Source organism: Dama dama, chromosome 11 (assembly GCF_033118175.1).
Source record: "Dama dama isolate Ldn47 chromosome 11, ASM3311817v1, whole genome shotgun sequence".
NCBI classification, from domain to species: domain Eukaryota; kingdom Metazoa; phylum Chordata; class Mammalia; order Artiodactyla; family Cervidae; genus Dama; species Dama dama.
Window position 1 is genome coordinate 3,362,508 of NC_083691.1, and position 17,638 is coordinate 3,380,145.

At 60.1% G+C, this 17,638-nt stretch overlaps 1 protein-coding gene across 1 annotated transcript; it reads left to right on the plus strand.

The window, feature by feature from the left end:
* The first annotated feature begins 13,087 nt into the window (after positions 1–13,087).
* TMEM250 (transmembrane protein 250) lies at positions 13,088–17,021 on the plus strand. Its single transcript, XM_061154297.1, has 2 exons — positions 13,088–13,393; positions 14,755–17,021. The coding sequence occupies exon 2, from the start codon at positions 14,852–14,854 to the stop codon at positions 15,269–15,271; it is 420 nt and encodes a 139-aa protein (XP_061010280.1). The 5' UTR covers positions 13,088–13,393; positions 14,755–14,851; the 3' UTR covers positions 15,272–17,021.
* Positions 17,022–17,638: the final 617 nt, after the last annotated feature.

Consider the following 17,638-nt stretch of genomic DNA (forward strand, 5'->3'; position numbering starts at 1 on the left):
GACTCCCTGGGGGACCCTGTCTGCAGATAAGTGGCCCTGGGGCGGGAGAGGGGACACAGGTGAGCCACGCTGTCTCCCCACGGCTCTGACGGCCAGCTGGTGCGGCCTCCGGTCCGCCCCCCAGGACAGCAGTCGACGCACAGGAGAAAGCATTTGTTCATGTATGGAATTGTTCGTGCCTTGACAAAAGAATGCGGGTACAGCAGCAAGCGAGGCAGGCAGGTGCGCCAGGGGGCGCCAGTGGACGCACACGCAGCCTGCCCGCTCCCGCGCAGCCGGCTCAGCTCTGGGTGACCCCCCTGTAGGCTCTCCCACCTTGACCGAGAGCCGGCCGGGCACCTTGCTTCCCAGTGGCCTACAGTTCTCCCTGTCCTGGTTCTCCCATTTGGCTTTTCACAACCGAACCGCTCAGGATGGCCACGATTCAGCCCCACGGAGGGCCACTGTGCTGCCCCGCTGGCCAGCCGAAGGACGTGGCTAAGGCTTGCTTCCCAGGAGTGGGTCCTCTGCGTGGAGGCTGGCACTGCCTTCGGGACCTGCATGCCGAGGTCAGTGGTCAGTCTCTGCCTGGCTGGCCCGTCCTGAGGGTGTGCGTTCCTTCATCCCCGAAACCAGGTGTCCTCATCCCAAGTGTGTGAATCCTGGACCCAGCCTGGCCAGACTCCCGAGAGAGACTCCAGAAGGAAAGGAGAAAGCCAGGGATCAGCCAGGGGAAGGGGAGGGCTGAACAGGAGGAGAACAGGGAACTTTATGGCAGTGAAACTGCTCCGCGTGATGCTCCAATGGTGGACACAGGACGTCATACTTGTCCAAGCCCTTAGAATGCACAACTCGGAGAGTGGACCCTACGACTCTGCAGACTTTGGGTGACAATGACCCTCAACACGGGCTCCTCAACTGTAACAAATGGATCGCCCTGGTGGGAGATAACAGGGGAGGCAGGGCACGTGGCGGGGAGGGGCATGTGGGCAATCTCTGTACCTTCCTCTCAATTTTTGCCGTGAACCTGTAACTGCTCTAACATGATGGTCTACATATACATACCTAAAGTGACCCCATTAGGGGTCACTGTCATTTTTAACTTAAGTGCTTTTGCAGAACTATTTATGAGAAGCCTTTCTTAGCTCGTCCAGGGGTCGCCCCAGACCTACTGGAGCGACCCTTCTCAGGCTCGTAGGTCTGCAGGTCTACCTTGTACCTGGAAGACTCCTTTGCCCAAGAGATGTGTGTCTCAAACCTGAGGAGCTTTCCAGACACGGTGGGCAGAGGCGGGGCTGCCTGGGGTGGGGGCAGACCCAGGCTATGTCCCAAACTCCTGGGGAGAGGGGAGCGGGAGTCACTTAACCAGAGCTGGGAGACCACCCACCAGACACCTGGGCCAGGAAATCTGTGGTTCGCTCCTGCAAGGTTGATGGCAAGGCTGATGGCTTGTCCTCGGGGCCCCGACATTCTCAGCAGTGCTACAGCGTCGCCCGCCTCCAGGGCCCAGACTAGCGTGGGAGCAGCCCCATTCGCCTCCTTTAATAGTGGGGCTCATAATGCCCATCTCCTCAGGGGGAGGGGGGCGCCTCCACCCTGGCAGGAGGGGACTAGCTGATCAGCCTCCTGGAGCCAGGACCCCAGCCCCGCCTGACCCATCCTAAGCCTGTGCAATCAGGCTTCTTCCCCCCTCCCTTCTCTGCGTGTGCGTTTCTGTCTGTCTCTTCTCTCTACACACAAGCCCAAGCCTCTGTTGGGGGTCATCCCCCATCAGGGGTGTCCCTGTGAGAAAGCCTGCATGCTCCCCCCTCCACACCCCACCTGAAGACGGCTCATCCTGTTTCAGGAGGAAGGCCGCTGGGGGTGGGATGGTCTCAGCGCTGAAGGTGGGGCTGCTGAGCGAGCCCGCCCACCCCAACCCCCGCGGATCCGGAGAACCAGGGGTCCCAGGAGCCGGTGGAAAGGGAGAGGCCGCCCCCTAGCGCCGCCGGAGGAGCGCGGTTCTCAGATGGAGGGAGACAGGCCCCTCACCCTCCCTCACCGAGGGAGTGGGTCCCTCCAAGGAGGTCTCTCGGCCGGTCCGAAGGGCGGGTGGGGACCCCAGAATGGGCGGGTCATGACGCATAGCCCTCCTCTTGGCGCTGCCTCCGCCCCCCACCTCCGGGTGCCCCCTACTTGCCCTGCACCCGGGGTCCCCATGTGCAGGGTGATACGAGTTCCTCCTGGGATCAGCGCTCTGTTCACCGCCCCCCCCCCCCAAAAAAAAGCCTGGGCTCGCGGTGCGGCTGCACCCGACTCGCAGCAGCGCGCACCCCTCCTCTTGCTGACGCCCCAGGGCCTGGGAAAGAGACCGGCAACGGGGAGCGCAGGCGACGCCCGGCGCCGGGATGTTCCAGCGTGCCTCCTGGTGCGCGGGGTGTGCAGGGGGGGTCCGGGGCCCTGCGCGGTCAGCGGTGGTGGGCAGGGGTGCCCAACGTGCTCCGGTCGCCCGGCGCCCGCGCGGTCTCAGGGAGACCTCGGCCGCCGCCCGAGCGCGCATCCTGGCCCGGGGGCGCTCCCTGCCGGCCGCCGCGCGCACCAGCCAGGCTGAGCCCGGGCAGCAGAAGGGGAGGCGCCGCTGCCCCGCCCCCCACCCCCGGGGCGGGCCAGGCCTCCTGTGCTGCGGCTCCGTCACCCACGGCCTCGGGGCTGAGCTGCCTCACTGCGCAGGCGCGGAGGTGCGCACCTGCTCCTTTGAGATGCTTGCTCAGCTGTCCTTGTTCTTAGCGGCAGGAGGGTGAGTGTTTGGCAGTATGTTTTCTTTCTCTGCCAGTTATAAAACGATGGTGGACCTCGGTTCACGCACTCTTAGGTCTGTGACAGTGGGTCGCTGCCTTGTAATGAGAGTTGATGCTATGATTGTCTCCATTAAATGAAGGGAGCCAGAGCCGGGACCACCAGCCCATAAGGGAAAGGGCGCTTGCCAGCCACCTGCCCTTAACTCCTCCTGGGAGTGGGCGGGGAGGGCTGTGGGAGGCTGTTCCTTCAGACCCGGACCATGGGAGAGGGGAGCCCCGCTGAATATGCCACGCAGCAGCGACACACACGATGAGTGCAGAAGAGCCGGTTTGTGACCACCTTCAGGACACGCTCGATCCAGCCGCCTGCCTCCTGGGCCTGAGACCCTAAGCATTCCTGGGCAGCACGGCTCTCAGGGCCCTTGGACAGGGGGGTGGAGGTGATGGAAGGAGGTGCCCTGGTCCGTCTCAGTGTCAGCCGGGCACTGATAAGAGCTGATGCATGCGTGTCCTGCCCCCACCCCTGACAGAGGAGGGTGCTCCATGGGTGCTGAGACCCCAAATGTGCGGCCAGGACAGGAAGGCCCTGAGGGCAAGCTGGACCCACCAGTGCTTGGTGAATGGGCTCAGGAGTGTCCCTTCATGGGGGACACTGTCCCCGGGGCCCAGGAGCAGTTTCTGGGCGGCAGGGGGAGGGGGCACACAGCTTTTGCTGTTCTTCCCAGAGGGTCAACAGGCCAGTCCCTAGGACCCTTTTACTGCTCACAGCACCTCCATGCTGGAATGTCAGAGTCCAGGGGCCCTGCGTCTCCACGGAGCAGGGACTCCACGAGGAACCTGGCCTGGTAAGCGCCACCCAGGCTGGGGCTGCCGTCTCTGCCAGCCAGGAAGCTGGATGGGGCCAGGGTTCCACAGCACAGGCCTGCCTCCAGAGGCAAGTGTTGACAGAAGCTTCTGTCCCTCCCCAGGTTCATTTCAGTTGATTTCCCTCCACTAAACTCTCAAACCCCAGCAGGGTTGGAAGGTCTAGGACGCTTGCCTGGGCTGGAGAGCTTCCAGAGGCGCAGAAAGGAAGTCAGAGTCCCAGTGGAGGCAGCTGCAGGAGTCCGCTGGAAACATCTGGAAGGATATCAGGTGTGATGGGGAGGGACAGGTCAGTTTGAAAGGCATTAACACGGCAGGGACGCATGCACACCTCAGTGGACATCTGCACAAGGCCACCCACTCAGCCTGTGTGACGGCTGAAGTCTGGGGTCTTGTGTGAGGGCTGGGACGTCACACAGGGATAGCTCCTCCAACCTTTTTACTCTTCCAGAGCTTCTTACGCAAACTCAAGCACTTAGGAATATATGTTTTTATCCCCTCTCTTTTTCTTTTCCTTTTTATTGTGATAAAATATACACAACACAGGAGAATTCCCTAGCAGTCAAGTGGTTAGAACTCTGAGCTTCCGCTGCAGGGGCAGCGGGTTGCATCCTTGGTTGGGCAGCTAAGATCCCAGGTGCCCAAAAAACCCCAAGGAAACCGGGACAAGGACATCCATCGCATAACTTAGTTATTAACTGAAAAAAACCTAGATCCATATGGGATAAGATAAATTATCAAGAATATATAACGCAAAATATATGAACTTAATCATTTTTTTAAGTGCACGGTTCAATGGCATTAAGTCCATTCTCATTGTTCTACCACCATCACCACCATCCTTTTCCAGAACTTTCTCAAACTGACACTCTGTCCCCATTAAACACTCACCCCCCACCTTGCCCCCCGCCCTGGCCCCACCATCTACTTCCTGTCTCTGTAGGGTTTGACCCCTGTGTGTGCCCACGTGCTAAGTCAGTTCAGTCGGGTCCAATTCTTTGTGACCCCATAGACTGTAGCCCGCCAGGCTCCTCTGTCCATGGGATCCTCCAAGCAAGAACACTGGCGTGGGCTGCTGTGCCCTCCTCCAGAGGATCTTTCCAACCCAGGGATCGAACCCCAGTCTCTTATGTCTCCTGCACTGGCAGGCCGATTCTTTACCAGGCACGCCGCCTTGTCCTCACACGAGTGGGATCACACAGTCCTCGTCTGTCGTGTCGACTCATTTCACTGAGCACAGTGTTTTCCAGGGTCCCCATCTTTTGCTGAGTGAGCTCGGTGCCCTGTGGGCTGACTGTCCCGGAGGCACGCTGTTCTTTGACCTCAGCGGCCCTCAGTGAATTTGCTGAGACCATCCTGAGCTTGGTCACTGTGTTCCAAATAAGTGTCCCCATCTGCCGTGTCTCAGACCACCACCCTTTGTGCTTCTACGGAAGCCCACTCCTCTGAAGCCCGCAGAACAAGCAGCTTGCAGCTTTCCTCCGAGGCATGGACACTCGGGGGCTTGCAGTAAAGAATCTGGCTGAAAGGTAGGAGACTCAGGTTTGATCCCTGGGTGGGAAAGACCCCCTGGAGAAGATAATGGCAACCCCCTCCAGCATTCTTGCCTGGGAAACCCCATGGACAGAGGAGTCTGGCGGGCTTTAGTCCAGCATGTCACAGAGTTGGACACTAGTGAGTGACTAAATAACAAGCATGACCCCATTCTCAGGAGCCTGCGTCTGCATCGGCAAGAGCAGGCGAGCGGTGGCAAAGGCAGAGCCTCAGGTGCGGAGCCCCCGCCACCAGCCCAGACCCTCGCCCCTCACTCGTCTGCGGCTGCAGAGACAGCAGGGGTGCAGCCACGGCAGTTGTCTGGGGCCCTAGGAAGTCGGCCAGCATCAGCGCTCCATCCCAAGGGAAGGTGAAATGGACGTGCACCCAGCTTTACGTGCCCGGGTGTCCATCGCAGAACTGTGCATGATACTGAGACACTGGCATCAGTGCCCGTGTCCAGTCAGAGAGGACCGATGAGGTAAGCGACAGGACGTCGTGCGCTGGAGTGCACGGGGCCCCAGATCTGTGAAGAGTGTCCACTGCCGTGGAAAACGTTCCTCACGAAAGGCCAAGTCGGGGCGTTGCTCAGTCACTCGGTCGTGTCTGACTCTTTGCGGCCCCCGCGGACGGCAGCACGCCAGGCTTCCCTGTCCTTCATCTCCCAGAGTCGGTGATGCCATCCAACCATCTCATCCTTTGTCGTCCCCTTCTCCTCCTGCTGTCAATCTTTTTTTCAGGGTCTTTTTTAAGGAGTCAGCTCTTCGCATCAGGTGGCCAAAGTATTGGAGCTTCAGCTTCAGCCTCAGTCCTGCCAATGAACATTCAGACTTGATTTCCTTTAGGATGGACTGGTAGCAGGATGCAAACCCAGGCACCCAACAGAAGCCCACTTTTGAAAAATAAAATAGAGCATTTTGCTGGAGGAAAGCAGGCACCAAGGAACACAGCGTGTCCTCCTGTGTCCCAGGACAGAGCCAGGCTGGTCCCCTAGGAACCAAACAGGGCAGCCGGGGAAGCAGGGAAGACAGAGAGTGTGCTGATGGTTAAGAGAGGTCCTCTGCCAAAACGTGGGGCTCTGGGATGAGGTGGGGGTCCCGAGGTGGGGTACCGAGATCCGGGCATCAGTCAGGAGCTCAGACTGAAGCCCTGAGTGACCCACTCATCCCTGTTCAGCTCCACAGGTGCACACCAGCCTCCCCTCTCTCTGTGTGGTTTCTCTGTGCTCTCCCTTCTCATCTAATAGAATTACACAAGAAGCAGGTGTGGTTCTGGTCGAAACAGACTCACCAGATTTTACAAGAAAGAAACAAAGACCCTCCACAAAGCTCCGGTCCTCCATTAAAGCACAAAGCTTTGTGGGGGTGTCCTTGGTGACTTCTCCAGTCTGGATGGTCTCGTTGGACGAGACAGTCTCCGGCAGGTACCAAGAGAAATGGGCACACAGCTCTGTCAGGCGGGAAGCAGAGTGATGGGGAGACGGGACCACCCGGGGCCCCACCACACAACGCGCTTGGTGAACTCGGCTCCGTGCCTGCCTTGGGTCAGGCCTCGAGCAGAGGACACCTCCTCCCCCTTCAGGCCCTGGCCCAGGGCATAGGGTCACCTCCACCTGACGGCCTGCTGCCACCCTCCCCCACGAAACGGGTAAAACACAGTTTAATTCAAAATCCTTCATTTAATCAAGAATCAGAGGGAGGAATGAGCAGACCCTGAGAGAACCATTCCCAGTCCGTCCCACTTCCCTTTGTTCTAGAAAAGACCAAGAAGGAGCCGGCATCCACACCGCTGACGTGCTGCCAGGGCTTCTGGAGCCAGGCCGGCCCAGAGCGGGCGTGGTTCCTGGTGGTGACTTCCAGGCCATCCAGGTGACTCGCGCGAAGGCCAGCACCGCAGCCCCAGGGCAGCAGCTAACGGGGACGCGAGCAGAGGGCCTGGCTGACGGGCTCGGCCCCCAAGATGGGGATGGGAAAGGCCGCCCAGGGGGAGAGACGGGCCTTGACCCCCCAGTCCTGTCCAGGCTGGCTCTGCCCTGCTCCCCGGGGCGTGCGCGCACAGCCATCCATCATTTCTGGGCCTCCAGATTATTCTGGAGCTGATTAAATTAGCAAATGCAATCACAATCTGAAGCAAGTTAATTGAGAGAATTTATTTGGGCCTGACAGTTTTATGCATGTTTGATGAAGTATTATAAGGTTTATTTTTGATTTTGCATAATTTACCTTTAAATCCTGCACTGGGGGGCCCATCAACCATTAACGACCAAAATAAACCTCTTTTAAGATGCATCTATTTATGATTTATTTCTGAATGCAATATCCTCCAGATTTTTTTGGTGCTGTTGCCAAACTGACAAATATGTTAAAAGTAACATTTTGAGCCATTGCATTCACCCTATAAATCTTCTGGAATGTATACAATTCATTAAAAGTTTTGAACGAAGTACAAGTTAGCATTTATATTGCAACAAGTGACATATAAATGCCTGTGTTTGTCTTCCGGGCCAGCCATAAAACATATCCACCCCGCCGGGGCTCCCCTGAGCCAGACAAATCGCCCACGCTCCGGGGGATGATAACTCTGCCACCAATCTTCCCTCCTGTCAGTACAAAACTGTTCAATCAACAGGAGTGTGAGCTGTGTCTTTTGTGAAATTAGCACAGGAGAAAATACAACCTGGGCCAGGGACGGGGGCCGTGGGTACAGGAAGGGGCTGAACCACTGCGAGTGCTGACCAGTGCAGACCTTGAACACGCGCCTTCCATGCCGGCTTCTCGGCCTGAGTCTGGGTCTTAGGAAGGCACGTCCGTGAGACGGCAGGCATGCTGCCCGGGAGGAAACCAAGGCCACCAAGACGCTAGGCTGTGTGGTCTCCTCCTTCCCACAGTGACAGGCTGGGTCCCAGTCTGGGAGCTCAGACCCTGGCAGCACCGCGCGGACTCTGCACCCGGAGTCCCTCACTCACAGCCACTGGGGATGAGACCTCCAGCTCACAGGTGGAGGCTGGACACCTAGGGAGGTTATGTAGCTTAGCCCACCCACCGAGGAGCCTGGGGGAGGTGGGCGGGGGCGCTGGACACACTTCTGAAATCAGGGCAAGACTGTCACCGATAAACTATAATCCAGGCGCCGGTCCAGCCCGCCCCCATGCCACCCCCAAGCCCGTAGCCAGTGTCCAGCTCGACCTGCTTTCCCTCCAATGCCCCTTACCCCTGCACTGGGTACCCAGGTGGTCGGGACTGGAGCCGGGCAAGCTGATGCCCATGGATGCCACTGGGCAATGCCAGGCTGAGGCCACTCCCCCCACTACCCGTATCCCCAGCTTTGAATGCCCAGTACAGGGCAGGCACTTCATCAACCAACCAACCAACCAACGCAAGCAGCACTGGGCCTGCGGTGGGCCAGGCACTGGGGCTACAGGGGGTGGGATGGGGGGGTGGGCATGGGAGGCCTCCCTGCCAGGCACCACCACGCTGAGACCGAGTGGCCAGCTCATGCCAGCCTTGGACTTAGAAGAATGGAGGACAGCCTGGTGGGGAAACCAGGAGGAGGGGAGGCCAAGGCGGGAGGCCTGCGCCCCTCCCCAACTACCTCGGAGACACAAGCCAGCGGCACAGAGGACAGAGGACCTCTGCCCACAGTTAAGAGACTGGTGGGCCGGAGCCCAGGCAGGCGGCATGGGGCTGCAGCAGCACACCATCTGACACCGCACTGCCCTCCGCAAATGCCGTCCACTGGTCTGTGGTGGGGCGTCCCTGGCGGCTCAGTGGTGAAAAAAAATCTGCCTGCCACTGCAGGAGATGCAGGTTCAATCCCTAGGTCGGGAAGGTCCCCTGGAGAAGGGAACGGCAACCCGCTCCAGTACTCTTGCCTGGAGAATCCCACGGACAGAGGAGCCTGGAGGGCTACAGTCCACGGGGTTGCAGAGTCGGACACGACTGAGCGCACACGCCTGCACGCGCGTGTCTGTGGTGACCTCTGGGGGCTCAGCTGGCCCCCGTCACACACTGGCCAGAGTCCACCTGGAGGAGACGGTGTCCTCTCCGGGTTCACGGGGGTAAAGGAGGGGTCACGTCAGGGATGAGAGATGCCGCCCAGGTAGGCTGGGATTCCGTAAGCAAGGACCAGCAAGGGAGTGAGGCCAGCGCCAGTGAAGCCTGCAGGGAGTCTGGAGGAGACGGGCCAGCACGCGTGCCACGTGTGAGCCATCCGTCACGGGTGGGTTCACCCCAGGTTTGGGAGTCAGGCCTGACTTGAACAAAAAGGTCTCTTTCCCCATCTGTAAAGTGGAGGCAAGACGACGTCCCCTGAAGGCGGTGATGAGGATTTGAAATGACATGCTCGCTCAAACCACTGGGGGATGTGACCCATCTCCCCACGCTGGGGCTGTGAAACAGCACCCGTTTAGTTACACTCACAGGGTGCAGACAGGGCCTCCCTGCTCTGTGCCACCTGGGGGCTCAGCTGGCCAGTCCCAAGTGGACGAGTGACCCAAAGGGCTGGGGTCAAAATCCCCCAGAGAGTCTCCCACTCACAGGTCTGATGCCCGCGTGGGGATGCCGCAAGGCTGGGCTCGGTGGGGCCTCCCATGATGGGCTGGCCCGGTGCCCCACGTGGGCCTGCATGTCACGGCGCCATGACAGGGGCTTCCAAGAGCATCCCCGAGGCTGAGGATGAAGCTGCACCGCCCTGGACTCACGCAGTGTCACTCAGCCTCAGGATCTGGTCACTAAGGCAGCCCGGAGCCGAGGGGAGGGAATTCATCAACTCCAACTTTTCTTTTCTTTTGGTGGTGGTGGTGTTGTTTTACTCCCTTGAGCACAAAATCATTTTCACACATTTTTTTAAATATCATTTTTTAAAATATTCTTTTCCACGATGATTTATCATCGGATACTGACTATAGTTCTCCGTCCTGTACGGTAGGACCTTGATGTTTAGCCACTCTCTGCATGAGCGTCCATCTGCCGACCCCGACCTCCCCCTCCGGCCCTCTCCCAAACCCCTCCCCCTGGCAACCGCCAGTCGTTCTCTACGTCCCCGAGTCCGCTTCTGTCTCACACATGGGTTCATTTGTGTCACATTTTAGATCCCACATATCTTATGGTATTTCTCTTTCTCTTTCTGTCTGACTTACTTGGTGTGATCATCTCTGGGTTCATCCATGTCGCTGCAAATGGCATGTCATTCTTCTTTATGACCGAGTATATATACACCACATTTTCTGTACCCATTCCTCTGTCGATGGACGTTTACTTGTTTCCATGTCTTGGCTATTGTGAGTAGTGCTGCTATGAACACTGGGGTGCAGGGATCTTTTTGAATTAAGAGTTTTGTCTGCCTACATGCCCAGGAGTGGCGTTGCTGGGTCATGTGGTAGTCTGTCTTTTGACAACAGGACTGCTCACAAGGACTACCCAATCGCTGAAGGCTAACGTGCCTGACTACGCTGTTGGGACACTCGTGAGGATTAAACCCACCGTCACGGGGTGGGAAGTCACACCGGCCTTGCCTGAGGACTAGACAGTTAGAACATGACTGCAGAGAGGTCAGTCCCTCCCCACACCCAAACCTGCAGGGCGGCCTGATGTCAGGGGTCACTCAGCCTCTACCGTCCTGGGTGGTAAAGAGTCATTCCAGGTCTGGCCCCTGAAGTGACCGGATCCTTGCTCCCCAGCAAGCACAGGGACAGTGGAGGGTGGGGGTGGCTAAGACCGTCCCAACCTGGCGGTCTGCACGTCTACCAGTCTCTGTGAGTCGTGTGACAAACGCTTGTTTAAAGCAGGGGTGAACCAGGTTTCTGCAAAGGCAGAGAGTAAAGGGTTTGCAGGTCAATGGGCCTCTGTGGCTGGAGGCTACTCAGCACCACAGACAACCAGGAGCTGCTGGGACTCGGGTGCGCGGTGCCCTGGTTTACACCTCAAAGCCCCGATGGACTCAGGCCCTTCTTGGACCCTTCGCTCGGTCTCAGGCCTGGCTCTGTGACACCACGTGCATTGTTCCAGCAGGTGGCGCCCGGCCATTGCCCACAGGACAGATGTCCTCCTGACGTGGGGGCGGGGGAGGGGGAGAGAGGGGTACCTGGGAGGATGGAGACTTGAGGGAGCCCCCGCTGGATGGCCCCCCACCCCCGCCAGGGGCAGCCTGTGAAAAATCGCAGCACAAGTCGGGGGTCTCCCCCAGCCCTGCCACTGAGCTGGCCCTGAGGACACAGCCTCGTCTTTGTCCTCGTGGCTCCGGACCTGTCGATGGTCGGGCTGCAGATACGGGGGCGTCCAGCCCGTCTACTGAATGAAACAACAGAACGGAGCAGAGCGTGTGGTCAGAAGTATAGTTTGTGAAGCTTCTGGAGTTGTTTAATCGTGTGCGTGTGTGGACTAGATCATGATATAGAGAGACATCTATCTTACTGTGTGGGCTATGGTAAGGAAACTGAGCCAGTGGGAGAGGCTAATCCGTCAACATATCTTTGAGCTTTTGAGGTGGAGAAAGGGTATGGTTGAGATTAGTCAGAACCACTAGCTCCCACCAAGTGCGGGGCGGGGGGCGGGGGCAGGGAAGGGGTGGCACACAGTTGGAGGTGGTCTCCCGGAGGTGGGGATAGTGACTGGGGTTTTAAAAGGTGAATAGGAGCTCACTGGGTGGAGGGCAGGCAGAGGGACAAAAAAAAGCTAGTGTGAAGGGTCAAGGACAGGAGCAAAGGGGCCCCCTCACAGGGCTGAGGAGGGGCCTGGACAGGGCGTTTCCAAGGGACAGGGCTGGATCCGGGTCTAAGGAAGAAAACCAGCACCCTCGGTTTGGGTACAAAGCAGGGATCAACTGCAGAGGGCCAGCCACAGAGAAGATGCAGTTTCAGAATCCCTTCTCACAATACCCTTCTGCTCTCCCATCCTCTCCTGCTGCTCCCTGACCTGATCTGGGCCCCTTCCTCCCCTCTCCACCATGACACGGCCAGACCTTCCTCACCAGCAGAACGGCAGCTGAAGGGATAGAACCACCACGTGTGTCCCCAAGCACCGCGCCCCACCCCAAGGACAGAGCGGGGCGAAGGCTGGTTGGGGTCAGCGCCTGGTGACGCTGCTGGCAGGTAGGGGCTCCAGCCCTGGAGCGTCAGCCGAGGGGAGGTCAACACCCAACTGTCGTCCGCAAAGGATGTCTGAGGAACTGGCCTCTACTAGAGCAACCAGTGCGGAGAAGGCAGTGGCACCCCACTCCAGCACTCTTGCCTGGAGAATCCCAGGGACGGGGGGAGCCTGATGGGCTGCCGTCTGCGGGGTCGCACAGAGTCGGACACGACTGAAGTGACTTAGCAGCAGCAGAGCAACCGGTGGCAAAAACAACGACCAAGAGCAGGACCCCAGGCGCTGGGGGTGCAACCAGCTTCTTCCATGTGTGGAAACAGGTTCTCCACACCCGACAGAATTCAGGCAGGTGAACTTGCCGACTACATCCAAGAAGCGTTAAGTTTCCCCTACCCTGACCTCGATCGGATTAAAATACTTGAAACACGTCTACACCGACATCCTCTCTCTCCCAGGGCTCTGTGGGTCCCTACATGGGACCCCGACATCTGTGGGTGCGTGGTGTCCCCAGCCCGCTCGAGACTCGCCGGACGGCAGACACGCAGGGCCGGGGCCGACACCAGCTGCACAGCGAGCGAGCGCTCTTCGCAAACCGCAGGACCATCACCGACCCAAAGGCGCGCGCCTCCGCACTGCCCACAGCCTGGGGCACAGAGGCGCATGCGCAGAGGAGCGGCGGACGGGGGGGCGGGGAACTCCGAAGCGCAGATCCCCTATCTGCGCCTGCGCAGGACGGGCCGCGGCGCCGACCGGGTACCTGGGGCGGTGTTGTCCGGAGGTACGTCACGGGCCGCGCGCCGGGTGCGTACGCACGCACGCACGCACTTACGCTCAGGGGGCAAGCACCGAGTTCCGGCCGCTCGGGGTCGACGCCGAAAAGGGGGAAGGGAGGCGCTGTCCGTTTTGGCGTGGGCGGAGGGTGGGGGTGTGTGAGGAAAGTCCTACGGTGGCCGCAGAGGGACGGCGCTACGGCTCCCACGCTGGGCCAAACGCCGCCGGCCGCCGGGCGCGGGAGCCCCTGTCCCTTCGGGGCGGCCCCGGGCGGGGACGCGTGAGGGTCCGGGCCGCGCCGTCGGCACCATGAGGCCGCCCTGCTCCTGGAGCCCCGAGGGACAGGGGGCCGCGCGGCTCGGGACGCCGGCGCTGAGAGGGCAGCCGGTGAGCGGGCGGGGGTGCCTGGGCGGGGCGGGGCGGGGGCGGCTCTCAGGGCCACCAAGGGTCGGCCCTGCCTCTGGGGGTCGAGGGCCTAGCACTGGGCGGGCGGGGGTTGGGGGGACGCATGGGTGTCGCCCCTGCCCCCCACCTGGAAGCGTGTGGCGCAGACCCGCTGCTCGCCGCCAGGTGGGCAACGGGAGGATGGCTAGCAGCCCGCCCCCGGCTGCGACCCCGCAGGAGCGCCGAGGTCTACGTGCCATCAGATGCTGTCAGACCTGGTTCTGGTCGCAGCCTGGGGGCAGGGCTGGGCCTGTGCGCCGGGGAGGGTGGACGCGCCCGGCCTCCCCTTTCCTCCCGCTCTGGCCAGAGCAGCACGTGGGCGGCCGGAGAGGGAGCTAGCTAGCACCAGCCCCTCTGCAGGCCCCCAGGCTGCACGCCACGTGACGGGAGGCCGATGCCCTGGGCAGCGCCTCCCCGGGGCCTGTCGTTAACTTTGCCGCTCCGATTTTACGCATCCTGTACTTCCAGTTCTGTGTTTCCCATCCACGACCCAGGCACAGCTATAAAGGGCAGTTGCTAGGCAAAGCTAGAGAGCCACTTGCTATTTTCTCCTCTCCGGTGGTCCAGTCCCATGCCCTGCGATGACACCACTGGCCAGCCCTGGGGCTGCCATCTCCTCCTCTGCCAGGCATGGGCAGCCCTTGCCCAGTAATGCCTGCTTCCTACAGCTCCCCTGGGAGTCCAGTGCTGCTGTCATCCCCATGGTGCAGAGCAGGAATGGTCTCAGAGGGTGAGATGACCTGCCCAAGGTTACTCCTGGTGAAGGTCAGCACCAGGGTTCAGGCACCGCAGGGGGAGCCCAGAGCCCTGTGCCAGCTGCCTGACCCCCAGCACTTGGCCTGTCAAGTTGCTAAAGAGGGTGACCCAGTCAGCTCAGTGGGCACCCTCTCCCTCTTCCTGTCCTGTGCTGGTTGCCAGCCAGGGGCTTATTCGCCCTGGATAAAGCAGCCACAGAAGAGCAGGCAGCCTTGGGCATCCCAGTTAAAAGCCAGACACCGAGTCCACTGCAGGGGACTCGCCAAGCCCCTGGGGAGGGGGAGGTTAGCCGGGGTTTCTATTGACCCTTTCTCTCCTGTTTTAGCATTGACTGCACTGGGGGGTCTGCGCCCTCTGTCCTGACCCTTCTTCCTGGTGTCACTGGTGGAATTTTGGTTCCCACGTGATTGCGGGTCCCTTCAGAGTGTCCTCAGCCTTTTGAAAACGATAACTCAGTGAATCTCCAGTCCCCGACTCCGTCTCCCGGCAGCCCTAGGCTGGCTGTGTCCTGGCTGACCCGGCTCCTCTTCGTGTCGCTCTCCCTGCAGGCCCCCGCCTCCCCCGGTGCTCAGCCTCGGCCGCCCAGGCCCAGGCGCCCACGACGCCTATGCTGAGCGCCGCCGCCGCCGCCGCCGCCCGGACCCGATGCCGGTCATGCCCATCCCCCGGCGGGTGCGCTCCTTCCACGGCCCGCACACCACCTGCCTGCACGCCGCCTGCGGCCCCGCGCGCGCCTCCCGCCCGGTCCGCACCAAGTACAACAACTTCGACGTGTACGTCCGCGCGCGCTGGCTCTACGGCTTCATCCGCTTCCTGCTGTACTTCAGCTGCAGCCTCTTCACGGCCGCGCTGTGGGGCGCGCTGGCTGCCCTCTTCTGCCTGCAGTACCTGGGCGTCCGTGTCCTGCTGCGCTTCCAGCTCAAGCTGTCGGCGCTGCTGCTGCTGCTGGGCCGCCGGCGCGTGGACTTCCGCCTCCTCAACGAGCTGCTGGTCTACGGCATCCACGTGACCATGCTGCTGGTCGGGGGCCTGGGCTGGTGCTTCATGGTCTTCGTGGACATGTGAGGGTGCCGCGGGCTCCTCCTGGGGCGGCTGATGGCGACCTGGCTGTAGGTGCACCAGCGAGGGGTGCTCTTCTTGCCAGGATCGGTCAGGGCCCCTTCCGCCCCGTCCCAGAGGAAGGACCTCCCTGCGCGCCTGGGTCTCCGGCTCGGACAGGAAAGAGCGGAGACTTCTGTGAAGGGGACGCTGGCGCCCTCGCTCCTGCTGGTCTTTGCTTCAGCCCTTCTCTGTGTGTGCTTCCGGTGCAGCATCCCTGGGGCCACCTGCTTGTGGTTCCACCTACTCTTTCCCAGCAATTCCAGAGGGGACCCGTCGGTCCAGTCTGTACTCGGAGAGCCTGGGTCCCTGTCCCCTCTCCAGGACACCGACATGACCAGTGCTGGTGTGAAAGGCCCCTGGGAGGGGTGTGGTGCCCAGGTGCAGACCTGGAGGGGGCTTCTCCCAGCTGCACTGTCCCCTCCGGTGCGCCCCCAGCCCCTGCTCCAGCCTTAGGGAAGCGTCAGGCTCCATCAGCTGACGCCCCGCACTGCCACCAAGCTCTTCACTCCGCCCTGGGCCACCAAGTCCTGGCTCAACCCACACACTGTCCTCCATATGTTACCCTGCGAGGCATCCTGAGTCCCAGACCGGGCTTCCGTGTCACCAGGGTTCACTCGGCAGGCTGCTAGATCAGGAGGGGCGTGCTGGTTCCAGGGCATGCGTGTCTTCCTCCTGGGCAGGTCTGCTGAGAATGTCAGCCAGATGACGTCATCTCTTCAAGTGTGACTTTCTGAGGCGGGCAACTCAGTGTATTTCTGGCTTTAGGTGGGGTGCGGGGTTCAGCCTCTTCCCTGGAGGGAACATCCAGGATTAAGACGTGTGTGTCGGGAGAAGAGATCAGAGGCGGCCCGAGTACTGTACTTTAAGAAACACCTCTTGGAGTCGTGGGTACCCGAGGCTGGACTGCCAAGTGAGGGACTTGGTGGCCCTTGTTCCTGCCTCGGCAGCTGTCAGAGCAGCTGGGGGTCAGAGCAAGAGTGAATGTGGGCCAGGAAAGAACCAGGGGGCCAGGGCGGTTCCGACTGCAGAGAGAACATACCAAAGGGCTCGAGTCTTGCCCTTCCCCTCCCCCGCCTCCATCAGATGAGGCCAGGGTGGCCTTGGGCCTTGTAGGTAGGCAGGCGAGGGGCATTCTGAATGATTTAGCTGGGAGAACAGCCAGAGGCAGGACTTAGGGCCTCAGACAGGTGGGCGAAAGGCAGGCTAATGCTCCACCCCAAGTTGTCCCCACAGCCCCATCTGGCCAGGCTGCCTAGTGGCCAGGGGGGCTGTCAGGGCAGTTGTGTGCCGCTGGAAGAAAAAACCCAAATCAGGTAAAGAAAGCAAAAAATAACTTGGCTGCAAGCCGTGCTTTATTTGTAGTCAGCTTCTGTCGGGCGTTTGTCCACTCAAGGTCAGCGGTGGGCTCCTCGGAGGGAGTGGGAAGGGAGTCTGTCTGAGTTACCTGGACGGCAGGCAAGGAGCCTATCGGTGTGGACCCCACTTCTCAGCGCTGCAGAGAATCTTTTGCACTAAATCATGCTGTCTCCTAAAAGCTTTGTTTTGTGTTGGTTGACTCCCGTTACTCTGAGGCCGCCCCCCCCCCCCCCCGGTGGGCGCATGCCCGTGGGGCTGGGGGGTGGCAGCGGTGCGGACACGCCGCTTGTGTCCTCAGTGCCTGTGAAATTCTTTATGAAATGAGCCACCTGCATTAAACTTATTTTTTTAACATGTTGATGGCGTGACTGTTTACAGCTCAAAAAGTTTCTACCTTTTTTTTTTTTCAGAGGATATAACAAGCCCGAAACACCACAGATGCCGTTTTTTCCTAAGTACAGTGGGAAACTTTTAAAAACAGCCATTGCCAAGCTGGAGAAGGGGTCATTGTGCTGGAGCGTAGGGTCCCTCTGTGCCTGGAGGCCAGGGCTTCCACTGCCGGCGCCTGGCCTTGGGGCTTGGCGGGGGCGGCCGCGAGACTAGGTCAGTGCTGGGCGAGGAGGGCCTGGTGAGGGTCGTGAGGCTGAATTCAACAACCACGTGCGTGATCCTTACAAGACAGGACATGCCCTCTCGGGCTGGAATGGCCGTGGGCTTAGGACCTGTGCATACAGTGTGAAGTCCGTTTCAGAGAGGACACCCACGGGGGAAATACTGGCAGAAAACCCAAGTTACAGTTCTTGTTTAGCCAAAAAGCAATTGGAAAAATGAGACGCACGTTCTTATTTATCTTTATTGAGTGAAGGCTTCCCTGGCTCCCGTGATGAGGAGGGTCACGTCCTCTCCTGCAGCCAGGGTGGCCGGAAAGCGCCCCTGGAAGGGGAGCTGTGGGTCCACCACAGGGCAGCCTCACTG